General features: G+C 38.3%; 1 protein-coding gene across 1 annotated transcript in view; it reads right to left on the reverse strand.

Annotated features, from left to right (window-relative positions):
* The window catches only part of LOC103559691 (cytochrome P450 2C19-like), a 72811-nt gene extending 53545 nt beyond the window's left edge, over positions 1-19266 (reverse strand). The window contains exon 1 of the mRNA XM_070561469.1: positions 18901-19266. Coding sequence (XP_070417570.1) covers positions 18901-19068 — 168 coding nt within the window. The 5' untranslated portion in view covers positions 19069-19266. The remainder of the gene's footprint in view (positions 1-18900) is intronic.
* Positions 19267-19614: the final 348 nt, after the last annotated feature.

Genomic DNA, 19614 nt, shown 5'->3' on the forward strand with positions numbered 1-19614 from the left:
CCTTATTATCTTTCTAATGCCTATGTTGTCAGTAGAGATGGCCCCTCTTTTAACTCTGACATTAGTAATTTGTGCCTTCTCTCTTTTTTCTTGGTGAGCCTAGCTAGAGGTTTCTCAATTTTATTGAACTTTTCAAAGAACTAGCTTCTGGTTTCATTGATTTTCTCTCTGATTTCTTATTTTCAATTTTGTTAGTTTCTCCTGATTTTTGTTTCATTTCTTCTGCTTACTTTGGACATAATTTGCTCTTCTTTCTTTAATTTCCTATGGTAGTTGTTTACATTATTGATTTTATATCTTCCTTCTTTTTTCAGACATGAGTTCAATGCTATAAATTTCCCTCTGACCACTCCTTTCACTGCATCCCAAAAATTTTGATTAGTTGTAGTTTCATTTTATTTAGTTCAAAATATCTTTAATCTCTCTTGGGATTTCTTCTTTGACCTATGTGTTATTTAGAAGTGTGTTGCTTACTCTCCAAATATTTTGAGATTTTCCAGTTATTTTTCTTTTACTGATTCCTAGTTTAGATCCATTGTGGTCTGACAACAGATATTGTGTGATTTCTATTCTTTTAAATTTATTAAGCTTTGTTTTCTGGTCCAGAATGTGTTTTGTCTTGGTGGATATTCCATATGAGCTTGAGAAGAATGTGTTTTCTGCTGTTGTTGGGTAAAGTAGCATAAAAATGTCAATTAGATCCAGTTGATTGATGGTGCCGCTCAGTTCAACTCTGCCCTTACTGATTTTCTGCCTATTGGATCTGTCCATTTCTGACAGAAGAGTATTGAATTCTCCAACTAAATAGTGGATATATCTATTTTCCCTTGCAGTTCTGTCAGCTTTTGCCTCACATATTTTGTTAGATGCATGCACTTGAAAGATTGTTATGTCTTTTTGGAGAATTGACCATCTTATCATTATGTAACTATGATACATATTTATTGAGGATACTCTTTATCCTTAACAATTTTCTTTGCTCTGAAGTCAGTTTTGTCTGAAATTAATAGAGCTATTCTAGCTTTCTTTTGATTAGTGGTAGCATTATGTGTCTTTTTCCATTCCTTTACTCCTAATCTATATGTTTCTTTAGAGTTCAAATTTATTTCTTCTAGACAACATAGTTGGGTCTTTTTAATCCTCTCTGACCATCTCTAGCTTTAATTGGTATATTTAATCATTGACGTTAGAATGATTATTGATATAGTTGGATCAATATCTATACCATATTTTTTACTGTTTTCTACACATTGACCTTGTTCTTTTTTTCTATGTTTGCCTTTAATACTTTTTCTGATTTTTGTGGTTTTAATTGAGTATTTTATATGATTCTATTTTCTCTCCTTTTTTAATTAAAATATATTTGATGTATAACATTGTTTAAGTTTAAAGTGTACAACATGTTGACTTGATACATTTATATATTGCAATATGATTGCCATTGTAGCATTAGCTAGCATATCTATCACATTACATAATTATTTCTTTTTTTGTGGTGGGAATAATTAAGATCTAGTCTCTTAGCAAGTCTGTTAGCTATAACTAGTATACTGTACATGAGATCTCCAGCACTTATTTACCCACTACTTGAAGTTTGTACCATGTGTCATTCCACTCTCTTCTGGCTTATAGGATTTCTGCTGAGAAATGTGCTGATAGCCTAATGGGAGTTGCTTTGTAGGTTACACATTTTTTTTCCCTGATTGCCCATAAGATTCTTTCTTTATATTAGATTTTTGATAGTTTTGTTATCATGTGTCTTGAAGAAGGTTTTTTTGGCATTGAGTTAATAGGGTGATCTATTAGCTTTGTGAGCTTGAATGTCCAAGTCTTTCTATAGGTTTGGGAAGTTTTCCTTTATTATTTCTTTAAATAAACTTTCTACTTCTTTCTCCCTTTCTTCTCCTTCTGGTACCCTAATTGATCTGGTATTTATCTTTTTGATGAAATTCCATAGCTCACAGAGACTTTTCTTGCTCTTTTTTATTCTTTTTTCTTTATCTTTTGTGTTATTTCAAAATCCCTATCCCCTAACTCACTTATTCTATCTTCCATCTGTCCTACTCTATCACAAATACTCTCTATTGCATTCTTAATCTCACTCATTGAATTCTTCAGCTCCAGAATTTCTGTTTGGTTCTTTTTTATGATTTCTATCACTTTGGTAAAGAGCTTATTTTGGTCATATATATTTTTTTTCCTGACATCATTTAACTATCTGTCTGAGTTATCTTGTAGCTCGTTGAGTTTTTTCAAAGCAGCTATTTTGAATTCTCTATCACTTAGATCCGAATATTTCATGATTTGAGCTGAGTTGTTAGAAAATTATTGGCATCTTTTGGCAACGGCATATTTCCTTGATGTTTCATGTTCCTTGTAGCTTTATGTTGCTGCTTTCACATTTGAAGTAGCAAATTTTTACTGGTTGTCTTCAGATGGGTTACTGTTTGTGGGTGTTGCTATATCTGAGTTTCCTAGGTTTTTTATGGAAACACTACGCTCTTCTTGCTCCTTTCTGTGGTAGAATTCTTAAGCTTTTATGTTTTCTTTTGTTCTTACTACTCACCAGGCTGGTTGCTGGAAACTTCTTTTGTTTTCCAGAAGATGGCACTATTGCTCCAGTTTTTGGTTTCTCCCTTTCTCATAAACCATGGTCTGTATTTCTGAGAGCACTCCAATTGCTGGACCTGCTCTCACCTCTGCAATCAGGAACCCCACACAAGGATCCAGGCACAGAGTCGGGGAAGGTGTGGGTTCAGCAGTCAGGGCTTTAGGTACCTGAAGATCCTGCAGTGAAATCCTCCAGTGAGATATTCCCAAAGGCTTGTGTACAAACTTCCTACTGATGTCCTGAAGCAGTCAGTAGGGACCACATTCCGTTAATGTCCTTTGAAATTCTTATCTACTTCTTTCCCTTTATCTTCCTTCCCCCTAGTCATGGAGATCCCACCTCAGTACCCTGAGACCCACCCAACTCGGGTAGCCAGGCACTCACTCATTGCTTTCCACCCCCTCCCTGGGAGAGGTCACTGCCACCAGACATCTTAGCTCCTTGCTGTGTTGTAGGGGAGGGAAGGCAGCTCTGGTTGAGTTACTCCCTCTCCACTGCATCTAAATTCATATCCTTCCCACTCCAATGGCATGCTGGAGTCTCTCCTCAGGCAGGCTGGACTTCTATAAATTCTCTCTTGCCTGTGGGTCTCTGCCCAGGTCAGCAAGCTCCATGTTTTTTTCCCCAACCACAGCAAGAAGAGACGGGCAGGTTCATTGACTTTCTTGGATCTGCAGTCCTTACTGAGGTCTGTTTGTCTATTTTGGATGCACAGGTGGGCAAAAGTCTCCCAGGTCCACTTGTACAGAGTAATGGGCCCCACATCTCCCACAGAGGCACTTTTATTCATGGATGGATTGATTAGTTTTTTAAAAAGAAAAGAGAAAGGAGGACTGTCTTATGCCCCCATGATATGCTGATGTCACTCAGCTTCTCTCCTTTCTTAACATATTATTTATACTTATTTTTACTACGTCGTTTTTTAGTGGTTGCCCTAGAGTTTGTAATATACATTTACGACTAATCCAAGTCCACTTTCAAATAGCACAGTACTGCTTCATACAAAGTGTGAGTACCTTGTAACAAACTATGCCTAATTCCTCTCTCCTATCACTTAGATCACTGCTACTATTCATTTCACTTATTCATAATCTGTAATCACAAAATACATTATTGCTATTATTATTTCAAACAAACTATTCTGTTAAATCAATTAAGAATCATAAAAATAAAAGTTTTATGTTATCTTCTGTCATTTCTTCTGTAATGCTCTTCCTTTGTTTATGTAGATCAGAGTTTTTTACATTATTTCTCTTCTCTCTGAAGAAATTCTTTTTAGTGTTTCTTGCAAGGCAAGAAGTGGAGACAAATTCTCTCAGTTTGTTGTCTGAGAGTCCTTATTTCTCCTTCACTTTTAAAGATAATTTCATGGATACATAAATCAAGGCTGGTGGAGGTTTTTTTTCTTTTAACATTTTATTTTATTTTATTTTATTTTTTAAAGATTGGCACCTGAACTACACCTGTTGCCCTTTCTTTTTTCATCTTCTTCTTCTTCTCTCCAAAGCCCCTCAATACATAGTTCTATATTCTAGTTGTGAGCACCTCTGGTTGTTCTATGTGGGACGCCACCACAGCACAGCCTGAAGAGTGGTGCCATGTCCACACCCGGGATCTGAACCAGTGAAACCCTGGGTCACTGAAGCAGAGCATGCAAACTTCACCATTCAGTCATGGGGCTGGCCCCCATCTTTTAACATTTTAAATAGTTCACTACACTCTCTTCTTGCTTGCATGGACTCTAAAGAGTATTCCAGTGTAATTCGCATCCTGTTCTTCTATAGATAAGATGGTTTTTTTCCTCTGGCTTCATTCAAGATATTTTCTTTGTTTTTATTTTCTGCATTTGAATGTGATGTGCCTAGGTGTAGAATTTTTGGCATTTATCCTACTTGGTATTGCCCAAGTTTCCTGAATCTATGGCCTAGTGTCTGAAATTAATTTGGGGAAATTCTCTGTAATTACTGCTTCAAATATTTCTTCTGTAGACTAGTTTGTTTTTAAATAATCTTTTTCACTGAAGCATAATATACAGAAAGAAAAATACACATGTTCTAAATGTGCAAGTCAACACAATACAATGTGAACATATCTGTTTAACCAAGATACAGGTCATGAAAAAGAATTCCACAATTTATTTTTTCCATTGTACTATTGTGGACATTTGAGTTGCTTCCAGTGTGGGGCTATTTTGATTGGTGCTGTTAAGTACACTTCTATACTTGTCTTCTTGGTATCCCAACGTATTGCATTTCTGTTAAGTACATACTAAGTGGAATTACTTGACGTCTACAACATTGCCACTTTTGAAGGGTATAGGCCAAGTATTTGTAAGACATCCCTCCATTTTAGTTCATCTGATGTTTCCTAATGATTAAATTCAGGTCATGCATCTCTGGCAGGAAATCACAGGATGATGCTTTTTCTTCTCCTTGTTAGGTGACAATTTCAAAATATCTCATTACAGATTTCCTCTTTTTTATTGAGGTCATAATAGTCTTTAATATTGTGAAATTTCAGTTGTACATTTTTATTTTGTCAGTCACCATAAATACGTGTCCCTTCACCCTTTGTGCCCAACGCCCAACTCCCTTTCCCTCTGGTACCCACTAAACTGTTGTCTTTGTCAGTGTGTTAGTTTATCTTCCACATGTGAGTGAAATCACACACCATTTGTCTTTCTCTGTCTGGCTTATTTTTCTTAACATAATACCCTCAAGGTCCATCCATGTTGCTGTGATGGGACAATTTTATGTTTTTTATGGCTGAGTAGTATTCCATTGTATATATATATACCATATACGGAAGATTTACATTTTGATTACTAAGTTCAAGTAGTGTCTGGCAGTATCCTCTATTGTATTCAACTTTGCAATCTAGAAGTATTTTGTGTCTAGATTCTTTGAAACTCTTTATCAGTTCCTCATCACTTTTCAAGCTATTCATTTATTTATTTATATCAATATGGAGCCATGGATTCAATTGTTTTCAATGGGTTATAGTCCATTACTATTATTTAGGTGCTCAAATAGTCTCCTAATGACCAAATTCAGTGTCCTTTTCCATGTCTCCATCAATCTTTAACCAGTTCCTTACTTTCTGGCACAGCAAGATATTCCAGACTCATTTTATACTTTTCCTGCCTCAGCTCTCCAATCACTAATTCTCCAAGAAGCTGTGGTTCTTTTTATTTGAAAATGTGATTTATAAGTCAAGATCTGTGCATTAGGTATGTTTATTGCCATGAAGGTGTCACAGCTCCCAGGCCTTCTCAGTGAACAGAGTTAGAGACTATGTTCATTGTAGACATAATATACATCTTGAGAATAGAGGAAATGAAATGACTGAACTTTATCAACAGAAAGAAATAGAGCATCTTGGATTATTACCTCTCAGGCAAATCATGACTTTCAGGAAGAGGTGAGAAGTTCCGAAGCAAAAAATGACCCTATGAACAATAAAACAGAAGAGCTAGTGCCCTACAAAAAGAGAACCAAAGATCTAGAAAAACTGCTAGAAAGGACCATTTCTTCTGAGAAGCTGGAACTAAAAGCTCATATTCATTGAGAATTCAGAAGGTTGAATGTAACGTCATCATCCATGGAGAGGAGGGTGCAGACCTGAGACAAAGAATCACCCAATTTTAATTAAAGTTCAGCTTCAAGATACTGATCCTCAAGCAGTTGATGACCCTGAGAGAGAATTTGTCAGGGAACATTTGCTCCTTGATCTCTGTGCACAAGGTGATGCTTCCCCTGAAACAGGAAAGTTTCTTATTCCTCTCCTCAATGCTCCCCTGGCTGCCAGGCCATCCTCCTCTCTTTCTCTCTCCAATTTGAAGTTTCCCATGGATCCGAAAGGGCTAGTCTCAAATCAAAGAAATGGAAGACCTTCCTTTCCCCCAAGACTCAAATCTGAGTCTCTGCCGTTCTTAGAATGAATTTCTAGAATGCCTGGGGTCCAAGGGGCAAATCCTGAGAATGGAAAATCTTTATGAGGAGCTTCACTTCTAGGTGCTGTCCAACTGGACTCCTCACTCTTCACATTCTGAAGGGTTTGCAGACATACTGAAGCAGGGAATTACTAGGGGCATTGAAATAAGGATAAACCAGTTTCCCAGCCCTGTTCCCAATGAGTCATCCTTGGGCAGGAGCTGTGGTGCTGGACAGGAAGTGTAGTCCTTACATTTAAGGTCATTGATGCAGTGGGGAAATTCCACTTTCTGGTCATGGTGGAGTAGCCTTATTAGTCATACCTTCGCACAGACAACGATGTTTCAATCTGGAGAAACTACACAGAGAACAAATTTCTGACACTGCTGGTATTTGGCATGCAGGCTTGAATATTTCTAACATCTTATTTTCTATACCCCTTTGATAAAAATTTTAGAACCAGTTTCTCTTTACCAGGCAAAGGAATGCAGTACCATTACCATCCTTCTACATGAAACTGATTCCCCTGCAAAATCTTGCTATTTGGCTAGACAATTTTTAGCTCAATATGCAATGCTAACCAGTGCCTTAACAAACTATTACTTTCTGAAAATGGCTCCCCTTTAAAAAATCACTCACTTTGTATTTTATGCTCTCTGGGTAGAACTGATTAAAGGTGGATAGGTTCTTTGTTGTCATCTAGGCAATGACCTAAAGAGATATTCCAGAGCTTATTAAGGAAAAAGTGCTGGATCTTGCATCCACCAAAAACAAAGAAACTGCCTGGCCATTTGGACTTTGGAGGCAATGTATTTTGCATCTGGATATTTCATTAAGCCTCCATGAGAAACCATTACATGCAACCAACTTCGAATGGAATCCCTTGCAGCAAGAAACCTGGGAATCATTCCAGGAAATATAAGCAAAATCTACACCTGAGCTCCCATCTCCTTCATACTCACGTAATTCCTGCTGTCTATGAACTGTCTCACAACTAGTTGAGCCTATAGCAAAAAGATCTCTTAAGTATTAGCCACTCCTAGAGATTTTAGTCACAAGAAATTCATCAGGTTGCTGAGCAGTATGTATTTGTTGAGCAGCAATTCATAATCTGTCACTAGGCCCTGGAGAGACAATATATCATTGAAAGAAAAGTCATGATTCTCTGACCAAATATTCCTGTATTACAATAGCTTTGACAAGCTGAAAAATGTTGTTTTGTGAAAAGGAAATGTGATATCCAAGAAAAGGCCAAGTATGGTCCCCGAGGTCTTAGCCAATTTCACATACAACTGACAGTCCTATCTACTTCACACAGATGGCTGCACTTGCTGCTTTAACCCAACCACTGGTCCCATGGGGGTTTTGCCTACAAGATATATCACCTGATGAGGACTCATGGTTTACTTAAAAATCTGTCTCCAATGTAGTAAGACCAATGGAGAGCTACAACCAACCACTGTAACGGTAAAATTTCTGACAGCCTATGATGTTAGACATTCTACCCAATGGCTGAACCTCAAGTAATGCTCCTTGCCATGACTCAAACATACCCCTACATACACTCAAGTTATGCTACAAATTGTCTATATACGTGATCAAGTCATTTGGACAACCTAACACTGGACTATAAAAGACACAGTCATATCATATACCCCCTCTACGAAAGCAAAGCCAACAACTTAGTCATGAACCAAATCTTTATGTTACAATGGAGCTCCATAAGAAGAAGTAATAGTTGGAGGAAAACACATGGTATGAAAAACTAATCAAGGACATGCAGTTATCATTTCTAGTGTAGTCAACTGGATCCTTGCTTGAACACTAGGTGGTAATGAAAGCTTCCAGAAGAACTGTGATTTCTTTTAGTATCTAAAAAAGCTGCTAATGTCTACAAAGCACATACTATGTACTAGGTCATGGATCTGGACCATATCATTATGGGCAAATCAATTTTATAGACTCCCTACCCCTGATATAAACTTAGGACTACAGTGGGTTTTAACTGTCATAGATACATTTTCAGGATATTGTGGAAACAAAGTAAAACATTGCCCTGCCTCTATAATGGTGGTTGGGAAAGAAATTATTATGCATGCTGGAATTAAATTTAAAGGAAAAAGAAGGTCATCTTGAGTAGCACTAGTTCCCTAAATAAATGAAACCTAAAGCCTTTTTTCATAAATTATTGACTCCCTAATGAAAATAACTTTATTCCTGGCTTTCACAATGCTGAGATTTGAAGATATGTCACAAATTTTGTGGGTATGATAACTATGTGAGAAAATTGTTCTTTTGCCACTATAAACAGGCTAACAAAAATAATGCTAGTAATATTATGGAGTATTTTCCTCTAAATGTCTCCTGTATTCCTTTACTTGATGAGCTAGTGGATCCAAATTCTGGACTCCTTGGGGTACAAAGTTGAAGTAACAGACAGGTGAAATTTTTGTGTCCTGTGTTTACTTTTTACCTACAGCTGAAATCGTGAAAATGAAGCTGCGATTTCTCTTGTGATGTATGGTAAAACATTTTTTAAGTATTTTCTTCTCACAAAAGAAGGGTAAATAGACTTTTTTAATGATTTGCTTATAATTATAACAATCTTTATCTGTGGCAAATTCTCTTGGGAAACTTAGAAATTAATTGGTCATAAAATCTGCCATTTTATACACAGTTTAGGAATAGATAAAGGTCAGACATAATATCATAGGTGAAAAGCTTTACAAAGATTTAAGAAAAGCTTTATACTGGCCATCAAGATGGTGATATAGCTCTGGGTGATGTCAGCATCATGGCAGAGTGAACTTGCCCAGGACTCTCTCCCTTCCAACATACAACAATAAGGGGCATTCATACTCCAGCAGAGGACATCCTAACACAACACAAAAATGTCACAGAGGCACGCAGCCATATGATGGAGGGCAGAGAGGCTGGAGCCCCCCTCAGAGGATCTGGAACAGGGAAAGAGAGAACTTCACTCCCTCCTCTAAAGACTGCAATCCACGACCAGGGGAGGCTGAGAGAGGGAAGGAGCAGGGGAGGGGATGTTCATTTGCAGGAATATCAAGGACTCCCTAGGGTCCTTGTAGCTTAGAGGGAAGCCCTCTAATGGGGTGAAAGGTTTTGTAGGGGGTGACCTTAACAAGCAAATACCCCAGGAGACCCGCTAGCTAGAGCAGAGCGAGAAAACCCTGAAAGCACACAGGAGAAAGTGCCCCCTCCTCCCATCTGCCCTGCCCCCACTCCACTGCCTAGGATCTCAGCTGAAGGCAGAGGGCTCAGAATATACGGCTCTTGACACCCCCCCCCCCACACACACACACACACACACACCCAGTGGCAATAGGTGGTAACTGCAACCAAATAATATCAGAATGCATAAGACCTGAGCCACCTCCTCTAACAATATCAGACATTACCTCAAATCTCCAGAACAGAGAGAAAATGACAAGTACCCAGAATTCATTCCTGGAGACACAGAAATATGTACTCTAAATGACAATGAATATAAAATAGCTATCATCAAAAAACTCAACGAGGTAAAAGAGAATGTAGAGAAACAATTCAACAAATTCAGAAGCTACTTCACAAAAGAGATTGAAACTGTAAAGAAAAATCAATCAGAAATATTAGAGATGAAAGACACAATGGAAGAGATAAAACAAAATAGGGATTCCCTGAACACTCAAGTGGACATCGTAGAGGAGTGTATCAGCATAATCAAAGATAGACATGTTGAAATGCTCCAGACAGAGGAGGAGAGAGAATTAAGACTAAAAAGAAATGAAGAATGTCTCTAAGAAATATCCAACTTAATGAGGAAATGCAAGATAAGAATTGTAGGTATTCAAGAAGGAGAAGAGAAGGAGAATAGAGCAGAAAGTGTGTTCAAACAAATAATAGCACAGAACTGCCTAAAACTAGGGAAAGAGAGGGAAATCTGTGTGGAAGAGATTTCCAGATCTCCTAGATTTGCCAACGTAAAACTACCTACTGCAAGGCATATAGTAGTAAAACTGGCAAAAATGAATGACAGAAAGAATACTCAGATCTCATCAAGGTGATGGCATAAGCAGACTCTGAACTCATCTCCACCCATGAACACAACCAGGTTACAACTATTTTCGGGAAAAATTACCCTGGAGAGAAAACTGAAAACTGGATAAAAAGAACCCACACAACAAGCGACAGTCCTGACTAAAGCAGAAGAGGCAGAAATTCCTGCTGGAGAGGAAAAAAGCCACCTTTGAGAGCAGCAGAGCTTCTCAGCTGGCCAGGTGGGAGACACCCTAAGGTACGCAGCCCTCCCTGGAGGAGTGAGGTCCGGAGCGGGAGCCAATACTGCTATAACCATCCTTCAGACTCAGCCCAACTGAGACGGGGGTCTTACTGTCTGGCTTCACTGGCTATTAACTGCAGCGAGGATACCCCCAGAAAAGCTATCAGCCAAAAGCCCAAAAGATCCGGGTCTTAAAGGGCCCATGCACAAAATCACTGATTGTAGCAACCAAAAATCACTAGAGAGAAGGCTGACAGTCCTTCGGTGAAATGAGACTCACCTGGTGGGCTCTGGGGGCATCTTGGTGAGAGGAGGGACCTCTCCAGAGACTGAGACATTGGTGGGGGCCATTGTTCTGACCCAGTCCAGGTGTGCTGACACAGGCTCCAGTGGGCACCATTGAGGTTCTTCCCTTGGCCTGTTATCCCTGGGGTCTGCCACACCCACTAGAGCACAGATTTAATCCAGTTCAGCCAGGGCAGGCAACCCACCCCATGGACCGACCCCACCTAACAGCAAGCCCTTAGGCTACTTTTCAGCCTTCATTGATTGGGTGCCTTGGTCCTCTATAGGCAGGCAAGTGTGTCCGCCTCTGTGGGGCAGGGTCTGTGTGAGGACCAGGTGAACTGTGGGGGGGCGTTGGTGGAGAGGTGGGGGCCTCTGCAGTGCAGTACCCACAGTGGAGTGGGTACACTCCAGGGGGTTGAGAAGTGTGCATGGACCAGGACTGTGTTGATGGTGTGTGTAGTCCTGTGAGGGGGTGAGGCTTAGCGGCAGAAGACCTGTACTTCACAAATAGCCATAAAAAGGATCAGCTGGACCTTCCAAAGCCTGAAACAATTAGTGCTCCTGTGCCTAGGGCCAGCCCCACTCAGCTGTACTCCTAAGAGAACTGACAACAGCCTTGTAGGCCTGAGACCTATCGCAACTGTAAGCCCCTGAGCCTAGCAACCAGATACACTGGGTTCCAACCCAATTAAGAGGAAAATTGCAACAGGAGTGTGCTGATAGACTTTGTAGCCAACAGTGTTGAAGCTCCCCAAACCGGATTTACAAACAGCTGGCCAGGGAAGGAAAGAACAGACTCCCTGGGTACCTGCAGTGGGAGCAACCCTGCCACAGCAGAAGGACACAAGTAGCCCACAAAGGGATCACTCTTGGATTATTTGGACTGGTGACAAGAGGGAAGCACACTGCTGGGCCTCATAAGGCATCACATACATAAAGCCACTTCTCCAAGATCAGGATCCATAGCCGACTCACCTAATACATAGGAATAAGCACAGAGAAAGAGGTAAAATGAGGAGACAAAGGAATACTTTCCAAGCAAGGGGACAGGACAAAACCCCAGAAAAAGGATTAAATGAAACAGAAACAAGCAACCTACTCGACAGAGAGTTCAAACAAAATATCATAAGGATGCTCACAGATATTGGGAGAAGACTGGATGAACACAGTGAACTCATCAGCAAAGAATTGGAAGATATTAAAAAAGAACCAATCAGAAGTGAAGAATACAATGCTGGAAATGAAAAATTCACAAGAGGGACTCAATAGCAGAGTAGAGGATGCAGAATAACGGATCAGCGAGCTAGACAAAAAACTAGAGGAAATCAACCAAGCTGAACAGTAAAAAGAATTAGACAGAATGAGAACAGTCTAAGGGAAATCTGGGACAATAGCAAGCATGCTAACATTCGGATTATAGGTGTCCCAAAAGGAGAAGAGAGAGACAAAGGGGCAGAAAATTTATTTGAAGAAATAATAGAGAAAATTTTCCCAACCTAAGGAAGGAAACAGACATCCAAGTACAGGAAGAACAGAGAGCTCCAAACAAGATAAGCCCGAAGAGGCCCACACCAAGACATATTATAATTAAAATGTCCAAAGTTAAAGATAAAGAGAGAATCCTAAAAGCAGCGAGAGAAAGGCCACAAGTGACATACAAAGGAAAGCCCATAAGGCTATCAGTGGACTTCTCAGCCAAGACCCTACAGGTGAGAAGAGAACAGCACGATGTATTTAAAGTGCTAAAAGGAAAAAACCTGCAGCCAAAAATACTCTATCCATCAAGGTTGTCATTCAGAATTGAAAGAGAGATAAAGAGCTTTCCAGACAAGCAAAAATTAAAGGAGTTTATCATCAAGCAACCAGTTCTACAAGAAATGCTGAAGGGACTTATTTAAGTGGGAAAGCAATGACCACAAATAGAGATTTAAAAAATTATCAAAAAGACAGGCAATAAAATCACTTGTAAAGGTAAAAATATAGTAAAGGTAGCAGATCAACTACCTTTGAAGATAATGTGAAGGTTAAAAGACAAATGTACTAAAATCACCTATTTCAATGATAAGAGGGTAATGGATAGACACACTAAACAAGAGACTATATATGATTTCAAAAACATAAAATGTGGGAGGAGGGGAGTGAAAAAGCAGAGCTTTTAGAAAGAGGTCAATCTGAAGAGTCTATCTACTTGATAGAGACTGTTATATACATAGAACATTAAATAGGATCCTCATGGTAATCTCAAATCAGAGACCTATAATAAGTAAGCAAAAAAGTAAGACAAAAGAAATCAAACATATTACTAAAGATAGCCATCAAACCACAAGGGAAGAGAGCAAGAGAAAAAGAAAGGAACAGAGAGGAACTACTAAAACACCTAGAAAAAAAATTAACAATATGTCAATAAATACATATTTATCAATAGCTACTTTAAACATCAATGGACTAAATGCTCCAATCAAATGCCATAGGGTAGCCAATCGGATATAAAAACAAGACCCATGTATATGCTGCATACAAGAGACACACTTCAGACCTAAAGACACTCACAAACTGAAAGTGAAAGGATGGAAAAAGATATTCCATGTCAATGGCAAAGAAAGGAAAGCAGGGGTAGCAATACTTATATCAGACAAAATAGACTTTAAAACAAAAGTTATAACAAGAGACAAAGACAGGCACTACATAATGATAAAGGGAACAATCCAACAAGAAAGTATAACACTTGTAAATATCTATGCACCCAACATAGGAGCACCTAAATATATAAAGCAATTATTAACAGACATAAAAGGAGAAATAGTAACACAATAATAGAATGGGACTTTAACACTCCGCTGACACCAATGGATAGATCATCCAAACAGAAGATCAATACAGAAACAGTGGCTTTAAATGACATATTAAACCAGATGGACTTAGTAGATATATATAGAACATTCTATCCAAAAACCACAGAATACACATTCTTTTCAAATGCACATGGAACATTCTCCAGGAGTGATCACATATTAGGCCACAAAACAAGTCTCGATAAATTTAAGAAGATTGAAATAATACCATGCGTCTTTTCTGACCACAAAGGTATGAAACTAGAAATCAACTACAGGAAGAAAAAACCAGAAAAGCCACAAAAATGTGGAGATTAAACAAAATGCTACTGAACAACGATTGGGTCAATGAAGAAATCAAAGGAGAAATGAAAAATTCCTGGAGACAAATAAAAATGAAAATACGACATGCCAAAATCTGTGGGATACAGCAAAAGTGGTTCTAGAAGGGAAGTTTATTGCAATTCAGGCCTATCTCAACAAAGAAGAAAAGTCCCTAATAGACAATCTAAAAGTGCATCTAAAAGTACTGGAAAAAGAACAACAAACAAAGCCCAAAATCAGCAGAAGGAAGGAAATAATAAAAATCAGAGCAGAAATAAAGGAAATAGAGACTAAAAAAAAAAAAAATAGAAAAAATTAATGAAACCAAGAGCTGGTTCTTTGAAAAGATAAACAAAATTGACAAACTCTTAGCTAGACTCACCAAGAAAAAAAGAGAGAAGGCTCAAATAAATAAAATCAGAAATGAAAGAGGAGAGATTACAATGCACACCTCAGAAATACAAAAGATAATAAGAGAATACTATGAAAAGCTATACGCCAACAAATTGGATAATCTAGAAGAAATGGATAAATTCTTAGAAACATCCAACCTTCCAAAACTGGACCAAAAAGAAGTAGCCAATTTGAATAGACCAATCACCAGTAAGGAGATTGAAGCAGCAATCAAAAACCTCCCCAAAAATAAAAGTCCAGGACCAGATGGCTTCCATGGTGAATTCTACCAAACAGTCAAAGAAGACTTAATACCTATCCTTCTCAAACTCTTCCAAAAAATTGAAGAGGAGGGGAGGCTTCCTAACTCATTCTACAAAGCAAACATTATCCTGATACCAAAACCAGACAAGGGCAACACAAAAAAAGAAAATTACAGGCCAATATCATTGATGAACATCAATTCAAAAATCCTCAACAAAATTCTAGCAAATAGAATACAACATTACATTAAAAAGATCATACACCATGATCAAGTGGATTTCATTCCAGGGATGCAGGGATGGTTCAACATCCACAAATCTATCAACGTGATACACCACATTAACAAAATGAAGAATAAAAAATCACATGATCATCTCAATAGATGCAGAGAAAGCATTTGACAAGATACAGCATCCATTTATGATTAAAACTCTAAATAAAATGGGTACAGAAGGAAAATACCTCAACATAATGAAGGCCATATATGACAAATCCACAGCAAATATCATTCTCAATGGAGAAAAACTGAAAGCTATCCTTCTAGGAACAGGAACCAGACAAGGACACCCACTGTCACCACTCTTATTTAGCATAGTATTGGAAGTGCTAGCCAGAGCAATCAGGAAGAAAAAGAAATAAAAGGGATCCATATTAGAAAAGAAGTGAAACTGTCACTCTTTGCAGACGACATGATTTTATATATAGAAAACCCTAAAGAATCCACTAAAAAACTTTTAAAAACAATAAATGAATATAGTCAAGTCGCGGGTTACAAAATCAACATACAAAAATCAGTTGTGTTTCTATACACTAACAATGAAGTAGCAGAAAGAGAAATTAAGAATACAATCCCATTTACAATTGCAACAAAAAGAATAAGATATCTAGCAATAAACTTAACCAAAGAGGTGAAAGATCTGTACACTGAAAACTATACAACATTGTTGAAAGAAATAGAAGAAGACACAAAGAAATGGAAAGATATTCCGTGGTCTTGGATTAGAAGAATCAACATCATTAAAATGTCTATACTTCCTAAAGCAATCTATAGATTCAACTCAATCCCTTGCAAAGTTGCAAGACTTTTCGCAGAAATAGAAGAAAGAATCCTAAAACTTATATGAAACAACAAAAGACACCAAATAGCCAAAGGATTCCTGAGAAAAAGAACAAAGCTGGAGGTACCACACTCCCTGATTTCAAAATATACTACAAAGCCATAGTAACCAAAACAGCATTGTACTGGCACAAAAACAGACACACAGATCAATGGAACATAATCGAGAGCTCAGAAATAACCCACATAATAAACCCTTTATGGACAGCTAATATTCGACAAGGGAGCCAAGAGCATACGATGGAGAAAGGAGAGTCTCTTTAATAAATGGTGTTGGGAAAACTGGACAGCCACATGCAAAAGAATGAAAGCAGACCATTCCCTTACACCATGCACAAAAATTAACTCAAAGTGGATTAAAGACTTGAATGTAAGACCCGAAACCATGAAACTTCTAGAAGAAAACATATGCAGTACGCTCTTTGACATTGGTCTTAGCAGCATATTTTCAAGTACCATGTCTGACCAGGCAAGGGAAACAAAAGAAAAAATGAACAAATGGGACTACATCAAGCTAAAAAGCTTCTGCACAGCAAAGGAAACCATCAACAAAACGAAAAGACAACCTAACAATTGGGAGAAGATTTTTCAAACCATATATCAGATAAGGGGTTAATATCCAAAATATACGAAGTATTCATATATCTCAACAACAACAAAAAACCCAACAACCCAATTTTAAAAATGGGCAAAAGATCTGAACAGAGATTTCTCCAAAGAAGATATATGGCTGGCCAACAGGCATATGAAAAGATGCTCAACATCAATAGCTATCAGGGAAATGCAATGAGGTATCACCTCACTCCAGTCAGAATGGCTATAATTAACAAGACAGGAAACAAATGCTGGAGAGGATGTGGAGAGAAGGGAACCCTCATACACTACTGGTGGGAGTGCAAATTGGTGCAGCCACTATGGAAAGCAGTATGGAGTATCCTCAGAAAATTAAGAATAGATATACCATATGATCCAGCTATCCCACTGCTGGGTATTTATCCAAAGAACTTGAAAATGCAAGGGCATAAAGATACCTGCACCTCTATGTTCACTGCAGCGTTATACACAATAGCCAAGAGTTGGAAGCAACCTAGGTGCCCATCGAGGGATGAACGGATAAAGAAGATGTGATATTTATACACAATGGAATACTACTCAGCCATAAGAAATGATGAAATCCAGTCATTTGTGACAACATGGATGGACCTTGAGGGTATTATGCTGAGCGAAATTAGTCAGAGTGAGACAGTCAAATAGCGTATGATCTCACTCATAAGTAGAAGATAAAAACAATGACAAACACATAGCAATGGAGATTGGATTGGTGGTTACCATAGGGGAAGGGATGGGGAGGGCAAAAGGAGTGATTAGGCTCACATGTGAGGGGATGGACTATAATTACTTTGTGGTTGGTGAACATGATTTAATCTACACAGAATTCGAAATATATTACAATGTACACCTGAAAGCTATATAATGTTATAATGCAATGTTACTGCAATTAAAAAAATAAGATAAAATAAAGACTGTAATCATCATCATATTGTTGATATTTTTATTCTGCCAAACATAACTTCAAACATTTCTGGATCTTATACAGCGATGTGTCGCTTAATGACAGGGATAAATTCTGAGAAATGCATTGTTAGGCGATTTTGTCATTGTATGACCATCATAGAGTGTTCTTACACAAACCTAAATGGTTTAGCCTACTACGTATCTAGGCTATGTCGTCCTAATCTTATGGGACCACTGTGGTATATGGAGTCTGTCATTGACTGAAATGTTATGTGGCACATGACTGTATATAAATATGATGGAGATTGTCATAGCTGACACATACAGAGGGACTCTGATGTGCCAAGCAATGGCCCAGGCAATTGGTGCTCAGATCATTACAAGTAATCATCAAATCAACACCTTTATTTTCCTGTTTTACAGATAAAGAGACTGAGGTTCAAATAATTTCCTATTTATTTCCAGAGTATCACAGCTAATAAATAGAAGACACAAATTTCAACCCTGCTTAGTTGAACCCTGATGTCTAAGCAATTCATCAGTTCCCAATGCTCACCTTGGAGCTAATCCTCAGCTGACTACTTCAGGATCACCTGTAAAGCTCATTCCATGAGGATTCTGACTCAGTAGTGATGAACGCTAGAAATCTATACTTTTAAGAATCACCCCAGAAAATTCTAATGCCCACCTCAGTTTGAGATCTGCTGGTATTACTAACTCAGAGAGTGAGCATCACAGCAGCAGGGCCAGGAGATGCAGCATCTCACGGAAGAACAATGTCTTCCACCCTGCAGTGTTCATAGGGTACAGAGAGCAGCTTTGTGCAAATCCAAAAGGATTCTGTAACCACCCGGCTAGCTCTAAATCGTTCTCTCCTGATGGTCCTGATCCTAAGCTATGTCTTTGACATCAGGCATCACTGGTTTCTTCAGAGAAGTTCAATTTTCATGGCTATTCTGAACAAAACACACTGTTTATATAGTACAGGACTTTTTAAATGAAATCTCCATTCACAAATCATTTCCCTTATTTACTTTCAGGCAAAAATCATAGCAAATGGTGGTGAAACAAAGAAGGGAAGGAACAATCTCATCTTTTGCCACTTTATTACTTTGATTCTACCATTTATAAAGAGCTAAGTGTTTCTCTACTTGCAAAATGCATTAGTTATTCCACTGTTCTTGACAATGACAAGCCAAAACAATAGTCCACAGGGAGCAGTTACTTTACAATGACATATGTTAATAGTTTTATCTTAATTTATTCTAATATATTTCATTTAAAAGTACAGGTTAATTTACTTACCCTTTGCAAGCCAGTGGAGGAGCATAAAACATACTTACATTGCTTAAGGATTTGCTGATGTCCTTAATGTGTAACTGTAGGATATTTCCAATAATAGGGAGAGGAGTGGGGCCAGGTGGGAGCTTCCCTTTCCTGGAGCTCTGGTTCCAGAGTGAAAGGAGAAACCAACAGGAGAGACAGAGCCCCAGAACCACAACCAGATCCATTGTCTCTTCTTACTTAGACAACTGTGAGCCTGAAATCCAAAGCTTTTATAACAATCTCTGCTAATTCAACATGTGCCTCTTTGACTCATAAAGTGACTAATCAGCTAGGTCTACTTTAATCTCTCTTTTGAAGGGACTTGGGCCCACTGATGAAAAATATGGTGTTCTTTACTTTTGCTCTCCTTCTTTCCAGTGCCCCACCCTGGAGCTTCTGGTTTGACAGGTCTGGGGTGGAGCTCTGTTACTGGTAACTTTTCTTTTAATATCCCAGGTGGTTGAGAACCAGTGAAATAAATGAATTCATTAAAAAAATTCCTCAATATTCTGGATTCTCAGATTAATGACCAGTTGAGAATTTATGACTTTGGGGAAAATCCTTGTATATTAGTAAAAAAGCTTATTCTTTAATGTTTATCAAACACTACTGTGAAAGATGACATGAGTGGAGCCATATTAAAATAGAGCCAGAGGAGGCATTTCACAGGAATTGCCTTGCACATCTTGTTCTCTTTATCTTCCAAACTGCACCAAACCACCAACATTCCA

Source organism: Equus przewalskii, chromosome 1 (genome assembly GCF_037783145.1).
Source record: "Equus przewalskii isolate Varuska chromosome 1, EquPr2, whole genome shotgun sequence".
Taxonomy (NCBI): Eukaryota; Metazoa; Chordata; class Mammalia; order Perissodactyla; family Equidae; genus Equus; species Equus przewalskii.